This window comes from Gekko japonicus, unplaced genomic scaffold, assembly GCF_001447785.1.
Source record: "Gekko japonicus isolate JY-2015 unplaced genomic scaffold, Gekko_japonicus_V1.1 scaffold316, whole genome shotgun sequence".
In the NCBI taxonomy this organism is placed as follows: domain Eukaryota; kingdom Metazoa; phylum Chordata; class Lepidosauria; order Squamata; family Gekkonidae; genus Gekko; species Gekko japonicus.
In genome coordinates this window covers 528,457-544,826 of record NW_015169784.1, presented here as the reverse complement: position 1 = coordinate 544,826, position 16,370 = coordinate 528,457, and the positions used below count along the sequence as shown (strand labels likewise).

At 45.3% G+C, this 16,370-nt stretch overlaps 1 protein-coding gene across 1 annotated transcript in view; it reads left to right on the top strand.

Moving 5' to 3' along the window:
- PPIL2 (peptidylprolyl isomerase like 2) overlaps window positions 1–16,370 on the top strand; it is a 129,553-nt gene that overhangs the window by 103,814 nt on the left and 9,369 nt on the right. Inside the window, exons 15-18 of the mRNA XM_015416895.1 lie at window positions 5,767–5,884; window positions 7,224–7,280; window positions 15,577–15,649; window positions 15,813–15,875. Coding sequence (XP_015272381.1) covers window positions 5,767–5,884; window positions 7,224–7,280; window positions 15,577–15,649; window positions 15,813–15,875 — 311 coding nt within the window. The remainder of the gene's footprint in view (window positions 1–5,766; window positions 5,885–7,223; window positions 7,281–15,576; window positions 15,650–15,812; window positions 15,876–16,370) is intronic.

Here is a 16,370-nt window from a genome sequence, read left to right as displayed (position 1 = left end):
ACAGGCAAGAGGCTCTGCAGCAGAAGCATTTCACATCATCCAACCTGGTCCTTTTAAGTGGAGACACTGGAGATTTAAACCCAGAAGCTTTTTCCTGCGTCATGGCCCCTCACTGAAGGCTGGCTTTACTTTAAGAACATGAAAACATAAGAAGAGCCCTGCTGGATCAGACCAGTGGTCCCTCTAGTCCATCATCCTGTCTCACACAGTGACCAACCAATTCCTCTGAAGGACCAACAACATAAGAAGAGCCTGCTGGATCAGACCAGTGGTCCCTCTAGTCCATCATCCTGTCTCACACAGTGACCAACCAATTCCTCTGAAGGACCAACAACATAAGAAGAGCCTGCTGGATCAGACCAGTGGTCCCTGTAGTCCAGCACCCTGTCTCACACAGTGGACAGCCAGTTCCTCTGTAGGGCGAACAACAGGGCATAGAGGCCAAAACCTCCCCCTGATGCTGCCCCCTGGCACTGGGATTCAGAGGTTGACTGGAGGTTCTCCTCAGTCCCCATGGCCAGTAGCCACTGATAGACCTATACTCCATGGATCTGTCTAATCCCCTTTAAAGCTGTCTGTTCTTGTGGCCATCAGTACATCCTCCAGCAGCGAATTCCACCTTAACCAGTCTCTGTGTAAAGAAGCATTTCCTTTTTTCGGTCCTTAATCTACTGCCCATCAGCTTCATTAGATGCCATCAAATCCTACGGTTTTGGGAGAGGGAGAAAAAAATTGCTTTGTCAACTCTCTCTAACCCCATGCATAATTTTATAAATCTCTATAAATCCTTATAAACCTTCCGGTCGCTTTGAGCAAATAAATGTTTGGAAAACTGAGATCCAAGTAACTGTAATAAATAAGAAGCGATAGGGGGGTGGGTGGGAGCCACTGGGATTTTCCTGCCCTGCCCAGGGTCTGTTGGTTGTGCCTCCCCCTTTCCCCTTTCTCCAGTGGCTCTTCTCCCTTTGCAATTGTCAGCATCTGCAATTCCTTTGCAGCCCACGTGTGCCAATCACCTATTGAGGGTAGCAGATGCTTTTTGCAAGCCACTCTGTTGCCAGCGATACGGCATCTCCAGAGGATTCATAAGCCTGTTCTGCAAGCAGACCGGCCTCTTCCCGGCCTGTTCAGATGCATTTCTGGTGTTTCTGATAATGATGCTAAGGGGAAATATGTTTCTTCCCACTCTTACCCCCCCCCCCCCATGGTTTGTCAAACAAGATTATAGACTCGGCTGTATAACTATGGAAATGACTCATCTCAGCATTTTCTCTCCTGATTAGAAATAATCCTGGAGGAAAATGAAAATGTCACATCTGTCATAAATAATACAGAGATGACAGCCCGGCAAAAGAGCGTGCGCTCAGAGACCCCATTTTCTATCTCAAGTTGTTCAAGAGAACTTCACAGAGCCCTGGTCCACCTCAGATTGGAAAGCCTGTATAGTATAAAGGTTAGGAGTCCCCAACATGGTGCCCATGGGCACTATAGTAAAAGGTAAAGGTTTTCCTCGCTTGAAAGCCAGTCGAATCTGACTCTAGGGGGCGGTGCTCATCTCCGTTTCCAAGCCAAAGAGCCAGCGCTGTCTGAAGACTTTTCCGTGGTCATGTGGCCGGCATGACTAAACACCAAGGCACACGGAATGCTGTTACCTTCCCACCAAAGCGGTACCTATTTATCTACTTGCAGTTTCTTGCATTTTTAGGAAGTGTGTGGGGTCAAGTAGGGTTTTTATCCAGCAAGGCTTCTGATTGGACACAGGAGGTTTGATTAGCCATGCAGATTCTTTTTAAATGTTGCTTTGGTAGCAGCTGTCACTGCAGCACATGGATCTTCACTATGTGACTGAAGTTTAAGCTGTGGCAATCATTTTGTGGCTGCTTCCTGTGGCAGCCATTTTGTGGCTGCACTCACCATGCTGTGTCAGAATTCCAAAGGTGCCCACAGGCTTGAAAAGTATGGGGATCCCTGGGTTAGAATGTCACACTAGGATTTGGGAGGCCCAGGTTCTAATCCCCACAAAGCCAGGAAGCCCCTTGGGGAACCCTGGGCCAGTCACACTCTCTCAGCCTAACCCACTTCATAAAGTTCTTGCAAGGCTGTATGGGACCACTTAATTATGTGTAAAATACCGATTAACACATCCAACCTATCCACAAGTAAATTTGAGGAGAAATTCATAGCAACTTGGTATCTACTCATTAATTATATGGCAAAGGCAAATAGAATTCCAGAAAACCCTATATACAGATCAAAGATGGACTTGTGAAAAACCAAAACCACGCTAGATTGAAATGTATAGTAGCAAATGGAGACTCCACCGAGAGCACTGACTGTACGACTGTATGTTTTGTGCACTGTTATTGACCAACTGATGACCTTACCAAAATGTTACTGAATGACCCAGTCGTAGCCAACTTTTTGTACAATCACCTGATGATCTGATTGTTGTGATTTCTGTATTGACATTAAAAAAATTAATTAAAATGTTAATTTTTAAAAAAAGTTCTTGGCAAGGCTAACATGCAGGAGGGGGTAATGACCAGTGTTCCCTCTAAGCTGAGTTAGTGTGAGCTAGCTCACAGTTTTTTAGCCTCCAGCTCACTCATTTTTGTCTTAGCTCAGGAAGGATGGCTCTGGAGCAAACTAGTTTATGCAATAGCTAAATCGCTTGCTCACAACTTTAATGCCAGTAACTCACAAAATAGAATTTTTGCTCACAAGACTCCACAGCTTAGAGGGAACATTGGTAATGACGTCCCTCACTCTCAGCTCCTTGGAAGAAAGATGGGATCTAAAAGTTCTGCATAGATAGGGTTTTGAATTGTTAGCCCTGGACATGAAGGGATTTGACTCTTCCTGGGGCATACCACTACCCACTGTGTGGACTGTACAAAATGGCTATTTGAGCATCTCTTGATTGGTTGTTCATAGTTTTTCCAGTGTGAGGATAAAATGGAGGAGGAGAGAACAATTTACAGAAGCCTGAGCTTCTTGGGGGAAATGAAGAATAAAGATGGATTAAACAAGTACATTTGCTGGGATCTTGGCAGCTGTGATGGTCCTGTCAAAAGATGGCCATCTGTCTAGTTCATGCAGTTCTGGAAATCACACATGGCCCCCAACCTGCAATTTTTCCAACCTCAGACTAGGCCTTCACTAAGATAGTAGCCTCTATCTGGGCTGTAGTCTTCCCAGGAATATAGGTGGGGGCTTTGTTAGGAGATTGATACGCGGCGGTTGGTTTGAACTGGTGGGATGTCCGTGCCTGCCCTTCTGGGCATGCTCACTGGGGCTCCTGAGCATGCTCAGTTCGGCCAGGCATGAAAATCCTTTAGCTGCCTTATACTGAATCAGACCATTGCTTTATCAATGCCAGTATTGTCCATTCTGGCTGGTAGTAGCTCTGTAGGATCTCAGGTCCTTCGCATTACCTACTACCTGATCCTTTTAACTGGGGATATGAGGGGATTGAATATGAGACCTTCTGCAAGCAAAACAGATGCCCTGCCACCGAGCCATGGCCCAGAAACTACAATGGGTACAAAATGCAGTGGCTAAAGTCCTTACTGAGATGTCCATCTGTGATCAGTGCTTGCCATTTATGTTGGCTTCCAGTTCTGTGCCCAGGTTAACGTGCTGGTGTTTAAAGCCCGTAAGTATCTTGGATCCAGTGTTCCTAAGTACAGTTGGAACATCTCCAACTGTACTGTCTGACCTAGGTCTTGGTGTCCACATGAAGGCCTTCCTTAGATAACCAGCCTTAACCAGTGGGACTTGATGAAGGGCTTTTTCTGCTGATCCCCCTGAGCTATGTAATGTCCTCCCACAGGAGTTGGGAAAGTTCTTATTGCTGATGTCCTTCCAGATGAAGACCAACCTGTTCTGAAGGCCCTTCAGTTTACACTAAAGAACTGCTATGTAATACCTGGCTATCATATAATGTAATATGTAATACCTGGCTATCGTATATATTGGCACCACATATATATTATGAATTGGTTTAAAAGTTTCTGATATGTAATGTTATCGTTCACTATTGTATTGCAAACCCCCTTGATGACAAGATACGGTCAAAAGGTGGCTTTTCAAAAACTCTTCTAAATACATAATAATGTATGCATTACTTCTCAGCTAGGCAAGAACCCTTCTCTCTGACAAGCTGTCTTTCTGTGTGCCAGTGGCTGTCACTATGTCTCCTGGCGGTGAATGCCATGAGCTGATTGTGTGTTGTGCAAAGAAGGCCTTTCTGTCTTGTCTGTCCTGAATCTATTGCCAGTGGATTTAATTGGGTGACCCCCAAGTTCTAATGGAGAAGAACAGGGCAAACGTTGTGTCTTAACTTTCTCCACCTCGTATTTAATTGTATACATCTATATCTTCTCTCCTGCCCATATATATTTCCGTTTCTCTCTTACACACACACTCTCTCTGTCCCCTCCCCCCAGGGTCTTATTATAAATTTAACTGTGCTCTGTCTCTCAAGGCACTCATGGCAGTTGACAGTTTAAAGTATTAAGGTGTAAACAGGAAAAGCAGCTGGAGTTTCAGGCTGTTAGCGCACTGTTTAGGGGGGCTGATGGTGTGGCCTCCCTGCCCTCTCCTTTCTTGCTTTTCCCCTCAGAGCACACTGGCCATTCTTTCAGGCTGTCGGTGGGAACTGATTTTATTTTAGTTGTTTTTTTAAAAAAATATCCCACTCTGCCTCAGGGGCTCGGTGTAGCTTGCAGCAGTCCCCCCCCCCCAAAAAATGTACTTCTATTTGAGGCCCAGTTGTGGTCGCCATGATTGCTCTGACACTCTGCCCAGATGGCTCTTCTTTCCCAGGTCCTGAAAGTCCAGTGTCATGAGCTCTTTGGCCCAGGCTTGAACATGTGAATGTAGCGAGCTGCTGAGCTCTTAGTTCATCTATTTAGTACTGTCTGTTCAGACTGGCAGCAGTTCTCCAACATCTTTCTGCTTCTTCTCTGCCTTTCGCTTCTGGGCACACAGGCCTTGGAATCCCCACTCGACCATGACATTCATTTAGGGGACTTTTGGGGCATTCTTCCTCAGCCTGACCTGCCTCACAGGATTCTTGTGAGGATAAAATTCATTCATTTGTAGTCCCCTTTTCTCCCCAGTGGGGACTGGAAGAACTATATGCTGGTTTTTTGACCATAATAAATATTGACCGACTGACTGACTATATCTGTTGCCCTAAGCTCTTTGGAGGAAGGGCAGAATAGAAAAGTGATAAAGTTGCCCCTGAAAGGTGGGGCTTCAAAGGGCTGCCTCAGCTGGCCTCTCTCAGGAGCTTTCTCAGGTTCTTGCTCCCTGAGCTTCTCTGATTTTCCCCTCACACCCAAAGAAAATGGAAGAGGGGCTAGTCTCCCTCAGACTATTGGTGGGTCGGTCTGTCCGTCCTGTTTTTATCCATCCCTTCCTTCAAGGAGCTCAGGAAGGCATTCGTTGGTGGTCGCTGTTAGGAGCTGATGGCATGAGCTCCCTCAGCCAGGGCTTCCCCTCTGCTTCATTCGCCTCAGGACACGGAGGTCTATTTATTGTTGTTTTGATTCTCAGTTGCATATTATTGATTGCCGTCTTTATCAGAAAGAAAACTGGGCTCTCTGCCAGAATCCAAGGCCATTCTCACATTTCAGAATGACAGCTGTGGGATTTCCAAGCGCATGAAAATCTGACGGAAACATATCATGCGTGTAGAGGAGGGTGATGGGTTTGTGGCTTGACTCAGCAGGCCTTCGTTTATTTGTTTGTTTGTTTCAGGAGGAGAATCTTACTGGGGAAAGCCATTTAAAGATGAATTCAAGCCCAACCTGTCTCATACAGGACGTGGCGTCCTCAGCATGGCCAATTCTGGACCCAACTGTAACAAGTCGCAGTTGTAAGTAGTGCCTTCCTTTTTGTGTGTGTGCATTTTGCTTAAGAGAGTACATATTCATGGAAGACAGGTCCATCAGTGGCAACTAGCCATTGTGACTAAAGAGAACCTCCACAATCTAGGGCATAAAATCCCTGAATACCCATGCTCGGAGGCAACACTGGGAAAAGGCCTTGGCATCTATGCCCTCTTATTTGCCCTTAATAGTAACTGGCTGACCACGTTGTGAGACTGGATGCTGGACTAGATGGAACTGATCTCTGTGACCTGGAGAGCAGTTATACTCCCAGGAGATCTCCAGCCACCACCTGGAGGTTGACAATAGGGTCGCCAGGTCTGGCTTGGAAAATACCTGGAGACTTTGGGGGTGGATCCAGGAGATGGTGGGGTTTGAGGAGGGGAGGGGCCTCAGCATGGTATAATGCCATAGAGTCCACCCTTCAAAGCAGCCATTTTCTCCAGGGGAAACTGATCTCTGTCAGCTGGAGATCAGTTGCAAAAGCGGGAGATCTCCAGGCCCCACCTGGAGGCTGGCATGTTTTCAGATTGGTGCAGGTTCCTAGAAAGTGTTGTGCGAGCAAGGGCACAACTGCATAGGGTAAAGGGCCCCTCTTGGTAGAGGTGGCAAAATGGGTCCCATAGGCAGTGTTCCCTCTAAGCTGAATTACTGTGAGCTAGCTCACAGTTTTTTAGCCTCCAGCTCACACATTTTTGTCTTAGCTCAGGAAACATGGCTCCAGAGCAAACTAATCTATGCAGTAGCCAAATTGCTCGCTCACAACTTTAATGCCAGTAGCTCACAAAGTAGGATTTTTGCTCACAAGACTCCACAGCTTAGAGGGAGCATTGCCCATAGGTATCTCTTTCCACCACAGGGAATGTTGAATTTCCTCAGCTGGCCCAGGTCTCAAGCCGGTAGACCTCAATGAGGAGGCGACCTCTACATCTTTATTTTCCCACCTCCCAACATGTATAAGATTCCATTTCACTGCCACCAGCCACTTGAGTGGTCTCTGCAGCATCCTTGCCACTTCAAGCCTTCTGCATGTGTGAACCGGGCCTGAGTTCCTACCAACAGGCAGCCATCTAGAAGCAGAGTGAAATTGCTTATATATTTAAATAGTTTTGTAAATGATATGGTTGTTGTGCCCCTTTTTCTCCTGTTGTCATATATATTATGTCATCGCTGCTGCTATTTTAAAGTGTAACATTATATAATTAAATTTAAAAATCTAGAAGCAGAGTGCGAACTCTGCGTGGCTCAGTCGTTCGAATACTTTGGCTTTTGAGAATAAATACAAATGTGCTAGTATGATCTGTCTTTTTCTCCTTCCCTCTCCAGCTTTATCACATTCCGTTCTTGCGCATACTTGGACAAGAAGCACACAGTGTTTGGAAGGTAAAGAGGACAATTTCATTAAAGTATTCTTGTAGTTTCCCTGTGTGTACTTCAGTAGCAGATGAAAGGGCCTGGGCATTTTACCAATCATGTTCAAGCAAAAATCTTGAAAACTGTTTTTGTTCTAATGGTGGGCAAAAGTGATGTTTCCTCTCTGTATGTTTTTCCCCCCTGTTCACATAGTGTAGCGTTTGCATCATCTTTCTCTCTTTTTTCCTGCTGTTTTGGGAAAGATGTTTGGGATTTTCAAAGGCAAATCATCTGGGGTACTGGGAAACTAAAGATCTTGCAGCTTCTTATTCAGTAATATTAAACCTATTCTAGGTGCCACTTCTTGTGAAAATGTCTTTTTCTCCAGCCTGGAGGATCCACATATCTGTATTGCAGGAAGATCCAAGACATACTCTGAGAGATTTTCTTTTATTTATTTCTCGATTACTTATTTGAATGATTTCAAAGAGAGCCAGTTTGGTGTCATGGTTAAGTACGCGGACTCTAATCTGGGAGAACCAGGTTTGATTCCCTACTCCTCCACTTGGACCTGGCTGGATGACCTTGGGCAAGCCATAGTTCTGATAAGAGCTGTCCTTGAAAAAGAGCAGTTTCTGTCAGAGCTCTCTCAGCCCCACCTACCTCACAAGGTGTCTGTTGCGGGGAGGGGAAGCCGCTCTGAGACACCTTTGAGTAGTGAAGGGCGGGGTATAAATCCAATCTCTTCTTCTTCTACCCCTCATTTTCCACCTTTTAGGACGTGAAAGCAGCTTTATCAGTATGTTTCAACAAAATTGCTATTGGTCCCAGGTTTTCCACCCTAAAACAAACTAGTACTGGGCTTGATGTGCATGCCAGAGGGCAACACCAAGGGTCCAATAACCCTTTGACATTACCCTCCACTGACGATTCCAGCTCAGCAAATACTGGTGGGGCCAAGAACAAGCCCTTCCCAGAAGCACTTGCCCCTGAACCCATTGGGGAGCAGAAGATACAACAGGGGTGGCCAGACTGCAGTTCAGGAGCCTCATGCGGCTCTTTCACACATATTGTGCGGCTCCCAGCACGGTGGCTGGGGAAGAGAAGGGTAGGCAGGCCTCCCCGATTGGACTTTCCTTCCCCAGCCAGTGTTCCCCTCCCTGGGTAGGCTTGAGGTGGGGGGGGAGCAGAGAAAGAAACCAACTTTAACTTTCAGTGCCTTCTCAAATGCGTTCTCTCTCTCTTAGACAAAAAAATATCATTAGCAAACAAATACCATTGGACAAATACATATATAGTTCTCAATATCTGTTTTTACTTCATTTAATGTTAGTAAAAAGCAATTTTTTATATTTTTCAATAAAACCCTGTGTGTAATATTTGTTCATGTCTTGTGGCTCTCAGACATCTGATGTTTATTCTATGTGGCTCTTATATTAAGCAAGTTTGGCCACCGCTGACATATAGCAGTGTTTGGGTTGGGGCACCTCCTGCCAAAGAGTTCTTCACACAAACTGCTGTCTTGATGAATGGGCCTTGTTTTCCCAGTCACATTCAAGGAAAATCGTGGTGGTGGTGGGAATGGTTCTGATAGCTAAGCTTAGTGGGTGCAAGCAGTGCCTCCCTTGGGATGTTAATTGGTTCTTCTGCTTACACAGTCAAATGCCTGTATCAGGACACAGTGGTTAGCCCTGTTACGTTGCCAGAGAACTGGCTGGATCTGTAGACTGCAAGCTGGTGTGCATACCTGAGGATCAGAACTAAAATGACATCGGCCTTTAAATAATCACATTTCTAGGAACTGACTGTCAGGTGCACATTAAGGGAAGGAAGCTCTTGCATACAGGAGGTGAGGACTAGAAGAGAAAAATGCACCAGGCTAGATGGTTGTGCAATCTGTTCAGTGAAGTTATATTAATGTTTTCGGTGGAAGAAGGTGTCTGAGCGGTTGCAAGCACTGTCATTGCAATTAAAAATACCTTTTTTGTATTCTGCGAGTTTCATGAGTCATAATAACAATTCAGGGAGGGGAGATATACCTGGCAGGGATGCATGTGCAATCTTCAACCCCCGTTACCAGTGTTTTGTTGTGCAAAATTAAGAACTCTTCCCAAATCAGGGGTTGTTGTTGTAATGAAGATCTTAGTGCAGGCCGGCAGAATGTTTTCAGACTGTTTCATCATTAGGGCTGCGGTCACATGGAGCATTAGCCACGCTACAGAGACAGAAGATAGGCGGATTTTCCGGGCGCGATTGCTCCCATGGCGAACCCGAGGCTTCCCGCCGAAGATGTGCTGTAAAAAACTAGTACCTCCGAGGTACTACTTTCCTGAAACTGCAGGGCAAGGGCGGGCGTCTGATCACGTTTCCGGTGGTAGCTCGTGGCATCCGGCGCCCGCCCATGTCCCGTCGCGAAAAGGTTCCCCCCCCAAGTCTCCGCGGGATGCGCACAAGCAGCCAACGGCGCATGCGCACACTTCAGTTAAAAAAAACAACCACCCCCGCTGCGCTGCTTCTTTGCCGCGCCACAGGATTTACATATGATCGGCACCTCCCCCCGAACCACGGGACGTCGGTGGGACGTTAGATCCAGCGGCCATGCGGTAGTTCGCTCCGGGGCAAACAGCCACGCCCCCCCCGCGCGATATCCGGCCCGTGTGACCGGGGCCAAAATTCATTTGCAACAAGTCCTCGTGATTATATGATGAACGTTTTATGCTCCAACTGCTGTATTTTTAGAGCAATCCATATTTTAAATAATTTCCCCTGTTTTGACCTTTTGGATATGTCCTGTGAAACTGTTCAATGCTGGTTACTGAGTTGTTCTTCTAGAGAGCCAGTTTTTTGTAGTGGTTAGTGCAGATTCTGATCAGGGAGAACCGTGTTTGATTCCCCACTCCTCCACATGCAGCTGCTGGTGTGGCCTTGGGTCAGTTGAGCCTGTTTGTGCAGGAAAGGCGGGTTATAAATCAACAACAACAACAACAACAACAACAATAATAATAATAGTTACAAGTCCTTTCAGATCTGTTCTCAAAAGAGCTCTCTCAGCCCCACCTACCTCCCAGGGTGTCTGTTGTGGGGAGGGGAAGGGAAAGGAGTTTGTAAGCCACTCTGAGACTCCGAGTGAAGGGCGGGGTATAAATCCAATCTCCTCCTCCTCCTCTTCTTCTTTCAGGGTACTCACGGTTTTTGAAGTATGTTCTGAGCAGGAGATGGAAAAATGAAAAAAACTTTCTAGCCTAACCTCTGTATTTATTAGATATGTCATAGGAGTAGAGCCTTCTGTGATGTGTAAATGTAGGGGAATGGAGACTGAGACAACAAACCTTGACAAGAGAATTGCAGCTTTTCAAGCATTTCCCTGCTGTGGTCTGCGGGCTGCTGGAGCGTGTGTGTTTGCTAAATGGCTTGCATGATCCTGCCATGGCAAATAGCCAACTGTGACCTCTTCCTCTGATGAAAGAAGCCCTTCCTCTGGAGGAGGAGCCGCTCCCATCAGAGGAAGGCTTCATACTTAGCAGCATGGGGAGGACCAGGGCTCTTTTTGTAGAAAAAACCCAGCAGGAACTCATTAGCATAATAGGCCACGCCCAACTGCATAAACTCATTAGCATCATAGGCTACACCCCTGACAGCACAGCTCATTAGCATATTAGGCCACACCCCCATGTTACCAGAAGTGTGGTCATCCAGCCACACCCACCTTTTGCTGGTTATTCTGTTTACCTTGTTTGTTGTCAAAACCCAGGGCCTTTTTTTGTAGCAGGAACTTCTTTGCATACTAGGCCACACACCCCTAATGTAGCCAATCCTAATGAGTTTCTGCTGTTGGGTGTGGCCTATTATGCTAATGAGTTCCTGCTGGGCGTGGCCAACTCGGGAGCCAGCTGAAACTCCGTTCCTGTGCGTTCCTGCCCAAAAATAGCCCTGGGGAGGACACAAGCCAGTGTCTCATTTGGAGGCTCTTGCCAGATGTGGGAGGGCCTGCATTTTAGCCTTCAGTGCTGATCTGTCCCGTTCACCGAGTACAAGGATGTCAGGAAGAGACTTTTGTCACGTTGCTCCTTCTGTCTCAAGGAAGTAGCCATCTCCCAATCAAACCCTCCTGTCAACTGGTGTCTCCAATGGAGCTCCCTGTTTGGATCTCACCAGTGGCGATGGTGACTGTCAAGGGAGCAGAGCCTTTTTTGAAGCGGACCCTCAGTTTTGAAACTCTCTCCCCAGCCATGTTTGGCTGGTTCTGCACTATTATTTTCCTTTAGACTTAAGTTTCTCCTCTTTTCCTGAGCTTTCAGTGGCAATTAATTTGTTTCTTGCGTCTGTCTTCCTCTGCTAGGCTGCCTGTTCTCTCAGTCTATTCTGTTGGATTTATTGCATTGGCATTCTCTTACCTCGTTTCAGTCTGTAAGCCAGTTAAGAGACAAAATGGTAGAAAGACAGGATACAGTACTTAAATAAATGAGACATTTCTCAAAATGGGAATCAGGTCTCACTGAAAAGGTGCAAACAGCTGCTAGGGTAGAAGCCCCTCTGGACTTCTCTGTGTAGAAAATGCTTAGTTTATTTAAAGGATTTTTAGCCTCGATTTTCCACCATGTATGACTCTCAAAGCTGCTTGAAAGCCGTTAATATAGGACGGATTAGCAACACACACGCAGAGCTGGTGAAAGTTTGTGTCCTCTGCCCAGCCTTCAAGGTCTCGTTGCTGCCTCTGCTCTGGCTGCAGTCCCTCCTTCAGGGTGATGGATAAAAATACCCCCCCTCCAAAATTAGGTCGCCGAGCTTCCATTCAGGATGAAGTGTACACCAGGTGATGATTACAGGTACACACATTTTCCTATATGTGCAGTGTGTATACACACAAGAGCGATAGCTCAGTAGCCAGAGAGAAGGGGTATAGTTTGGAGGTTGGTATACAGAAAGTCCCTGGTTCAGTTCCCAGGTTGGTATACAGAAGGTTGGTATACAGAAAGTCCCTGGTTCAGTTCCCAGCACCACCCTGTTGAGGATCCCTCAGGCAGTAGGTGCTGGAAAAGACCTTTCCTCTCATGAAGACTTGGAGACCCCTTGCCAGTCAGGTTGAGACAGTACTCACTTAGAAGGGGCAGTGGCCTGACTCAGTATAAGGCAGTTGTGTTGTCCTTCTGCTCCCAAGGAGTGAACAAGCAGTGCAGGTTTTCTTTCTTCAGACACCACTTTGTCACTAATGCAAGCAGATAATTATCAAACATCCAGATCCAAGAAGTAAAAACAATCGGAGGCTCACCTGGACCCTGCAAAAAAGGTACAGAGGGGTTCAAAGGCAAAATAGCCATCCTCATCGCTAGTTTGTTAAGTTTTACCCAATAAAGGCTCTGTCGTTAAAGGAGCCGTTTATTTAAAAAAACTCCAACAAGAAAAATGGCTTAAAACAATACCTCCCTAAATCTGCACACTATCCCCACTTCTGCATCTTGGCTTATATGTGCCTCCTTCCCCAGCAACAAGTTCTCTTAAAGAAACATACCCAAGCACCACAATATGCACACTTGAAAGCTTGGTAACCCTTAAAAGTGTTTCTTCCAAAGTTACTAGACCCCTACCTAAATCTAAATCTTAAAACTGTTTTCCTGGTAAACACAAATTTGTGGAGCGAATGTCTGTTTTTTCTCCCTTGCACAACAACGTTTCCCCCCCCCTTATGCTATGAGTGTGTTTTTGTTTCTCTGCTGAAGCATTCCAGAAATAATTTTTTGCATTGTCTTCTGAACAGGAGACTGTTTACTTTTGGGTCACTGCCAGCACAATATGGCAAAAGGTTTTAATTGATATAATTTAGGAAGAGGGAAAACACAGACACAAATGGAAAAGGGAATGTACAAGACACAGATGTCAGCAGAGCCGAGAACTCACATGAAACGTAGAAAATAAATTTAGAATCTGACTCTTTTACAAGGCCTCACATAGTACACGTTTCCTTCTGGCAATACAGCATTCAGAACTAGAGATTCCCATTTATAGAGATTCCCATTGTATATTTTTCTGGCTGCTTTGAATTATCATCCCCCCTCCCAAAAAAAGAGAGAACAGAATTGTTTGTTCATTTGTTTATTGCAATACCGTGTGTGCCTTTCTGTGCAACACTGCAGGCTCAGAACAGTTTACAAATGACTATACTATAAATGATAAAAATCCTCACTTTAAACCAGTACAAAACTTAAGCCAGCAACCATCACATCTCAGACAGCCATCCTTTTCCCATGGCCGCCTGTCACTAGCCCTATCAATGTTGTACAAGATCCCTTCTGACCTTATCCAAAGGTTTTCAGAAAGAGCACTGCCTTGTAAAACTGGGCCAGGAACGGGATAGATCTAGCATTCTGCGGTATCCCATTCCAAAGCATTGGGGCTGTCCCTGAGAAGGCTCTGGGATGGGCTGCCACCATTCAAACCTCCCTGTAAGAGGGGCACAGAGAGAAGGAGTCAGCCTATTGAACACAGAGCTGACACACAGATTTGTACGGGGAGAGGCGGTCCTTCAGGTATGCAGTCCCCAGGCCATGAAAGGCTTTGAAGTTTAGCAACAGCACCTTAAATTGACCCCAGAAATATACTGGCAGCTAATGCAATTTCTCCAAGACAGCTGTGATATGAGAAAAATAATGCGGTAAGCAAATGGTCTGTGGGGTTTTGAACCAATTGAAATTTCTGGGTTGTTTTTAAGGGCAACTCTGCATAGAATACATTGCAGCCTTCTAGCTTCAAGACTACTGTAGCATGGATCAGTATCACCAGGTCATTTGGGTTCAAGAGTGGAGCCAGTTTGTTCACTAGGTGTAACTGGTGGGAGGCACTCTTAGCAACAACGCCATTCTGCTTCTCCATCAGCATAGCTGGGTCCAAAAGTCCCAGGCACTTCATACTTTCTGCCAGTGACAACATCACCCTGTCCAGGGTTGGCACTGGTAGCATGACTCCCTCCAGATTTTCAAGTGTTTCAGACAGTATCACCTGCATTTTATATGTATGCAGCTTCAGCATTTCCCCTTTAGCTAACTGACCTTGGCATCCAGGAAGTAGCTCAGAGCAGAGACAGCTGCCTCTGGAGGCTTAGTTAACAAAATATAGAGCTGGCTGTCATCAGCATGTTGATGACATCTATCTCCAAAGATATGGACAATCTCAATTATTCAACATAAAGATTAAACATGGGAGAAAGGATCAAGTCCTGGGGCACTGCCCATCAGCTTCCAGGGGGCCAGTTTGGTGTCAGCAGCTATAACTCTTTGAGTCAGTTAAAACAAGAACTATAGAGACCATCGAAGTACCACACCCTTCGCCTGCATCTCCATTTCCAGATGATGCAACAGAACGGCATTGATCCCCCATACCAAAAGCAGCTGTCGCATCCAACAAAATTAGCAGGAAAGCAATGCCTTTGCAAACAGGAACCATCTATCGGGGCCACTAATGACATCACTGTCCCAAACCAGATTGAAATGAGGGCAAGAGCAGAATATCCAGAAGAATATTAGTAAGAGATGTATCAAATCATAAGTCTGCTTCGAGGGCACTTAAAAATGCAGGTTGCATATGTTATAATGTCTTCAGCATTTAGAAGGGGATTTTTTGTTATCAGTCTGGAGTATCATAAGAAAACTGAGCTTTTGCTGTGAACAAAGAAATAATCACAGAATAATGTGGCGCAGAGGCTCACCTTAAACAGCTCCCCAGAGTTTTAACGCAGGATGTATTATTAATGGCTTTTGCTGTTCCACCCACATATAGAATGGTGAACCACACCGAAGTCAAACAGAACTTGTAGCAAGACTCTTTCATTTAATGCAGGGTCATTGTTCTCATCAGAAATTGGCATGAATTACCATTCAATGTGGCATCCAGAACTGTCAGATTCTTAATATTTTATTAACATGATTGAATGAATTAGTGCTGCAATATGCTGTTTTATAACTACATTTGTATGCTCGTTGCATATAATGAAAAGCATAATTATGGGGGGAAAGTTTAATCAAATATGCTGCACAGACAAATGTAGGCATCATCTAAAGACCAGTAAAGGATACTTTTTTCTCTAATATCGGCTCAAATTCATTTGAATTATTGACTAAGATTTCTTTTAATCAGAGGACAGCTGAACTTTGAATATGTCCGATTACCTGTACTAAGATCTGCTTCTCACTGGTTGATGATGGTTCCCCTTTTTATGCCATTAGTACACCCAACAAAACTGCTAGCTATGACCCTAAAAGAGTGTATATCGCCTTCCACATGAGGTTTGATTCAGTTTACCCTTCCTTATGGATTGTCTTTTCTTCTTTTATAGAGTGGTGGGTGGTTTCGAGACTCTGACAGCAATGGAGAATGTGGAGAGTGATCCAAAAACCGACCGTCCCAAGGTAGTGTTGACTGCAAAAAAAAGATTATCGCTGGGCAAAATTAATGTTTTGTTAGGTAGACTGCATATCATGATCGTTCATTATATAATTTTTAAAAATCAGGAAAGTGATATGTATCTAGTGGAGCATATCACAATAATCCCCCCCCCTCTTCTGTTCCCAGGAGGAAATACGAATTGAGTCAACAACTGTATTTGTTGATCCATACGAAGAAGCAGATGCTCAGGTGAGGATGGACCTATTAACATAGGAGGGTTTCATGCAAATATTGTTCAGATACAGAATTACTTAATAACTTTGGCCTTAGCTGTTCTCTCCCTTCTCCTGTTTGAATATTTGTAAACTTGCAGAATTCCCTGCCTTAGGAGACAGTGGCCAACACTACTTAGATCAGTTTTTTTAAAAAAGAGTAGCCAAATCCCTGGAAGAGGAAGGTTTCTCAAGGGCTGTTAAATAGAGAAGCTTAATGGAATGTTCAGGTTTAGACGTTGAACTGCAGGCTGTGGAAGGTCAGTAGTTCAGCGGTTCAAGACCCGGGTGCCGCAAGACAGGGTGAGCTCCTGTCTCTAGTTCCAGCTCCTGCCAACCTAGCAGTTCGAAAGCAAGAAATTGCAAGTAGATAAATAGGTACCACTTCGGTGGGAAGGTAACAGCGTTCCGTGCGCCTTGGTGTTTAGTCATGCCGGCCACAATACCACGGAAACGTCTTCGGACAGCGCTG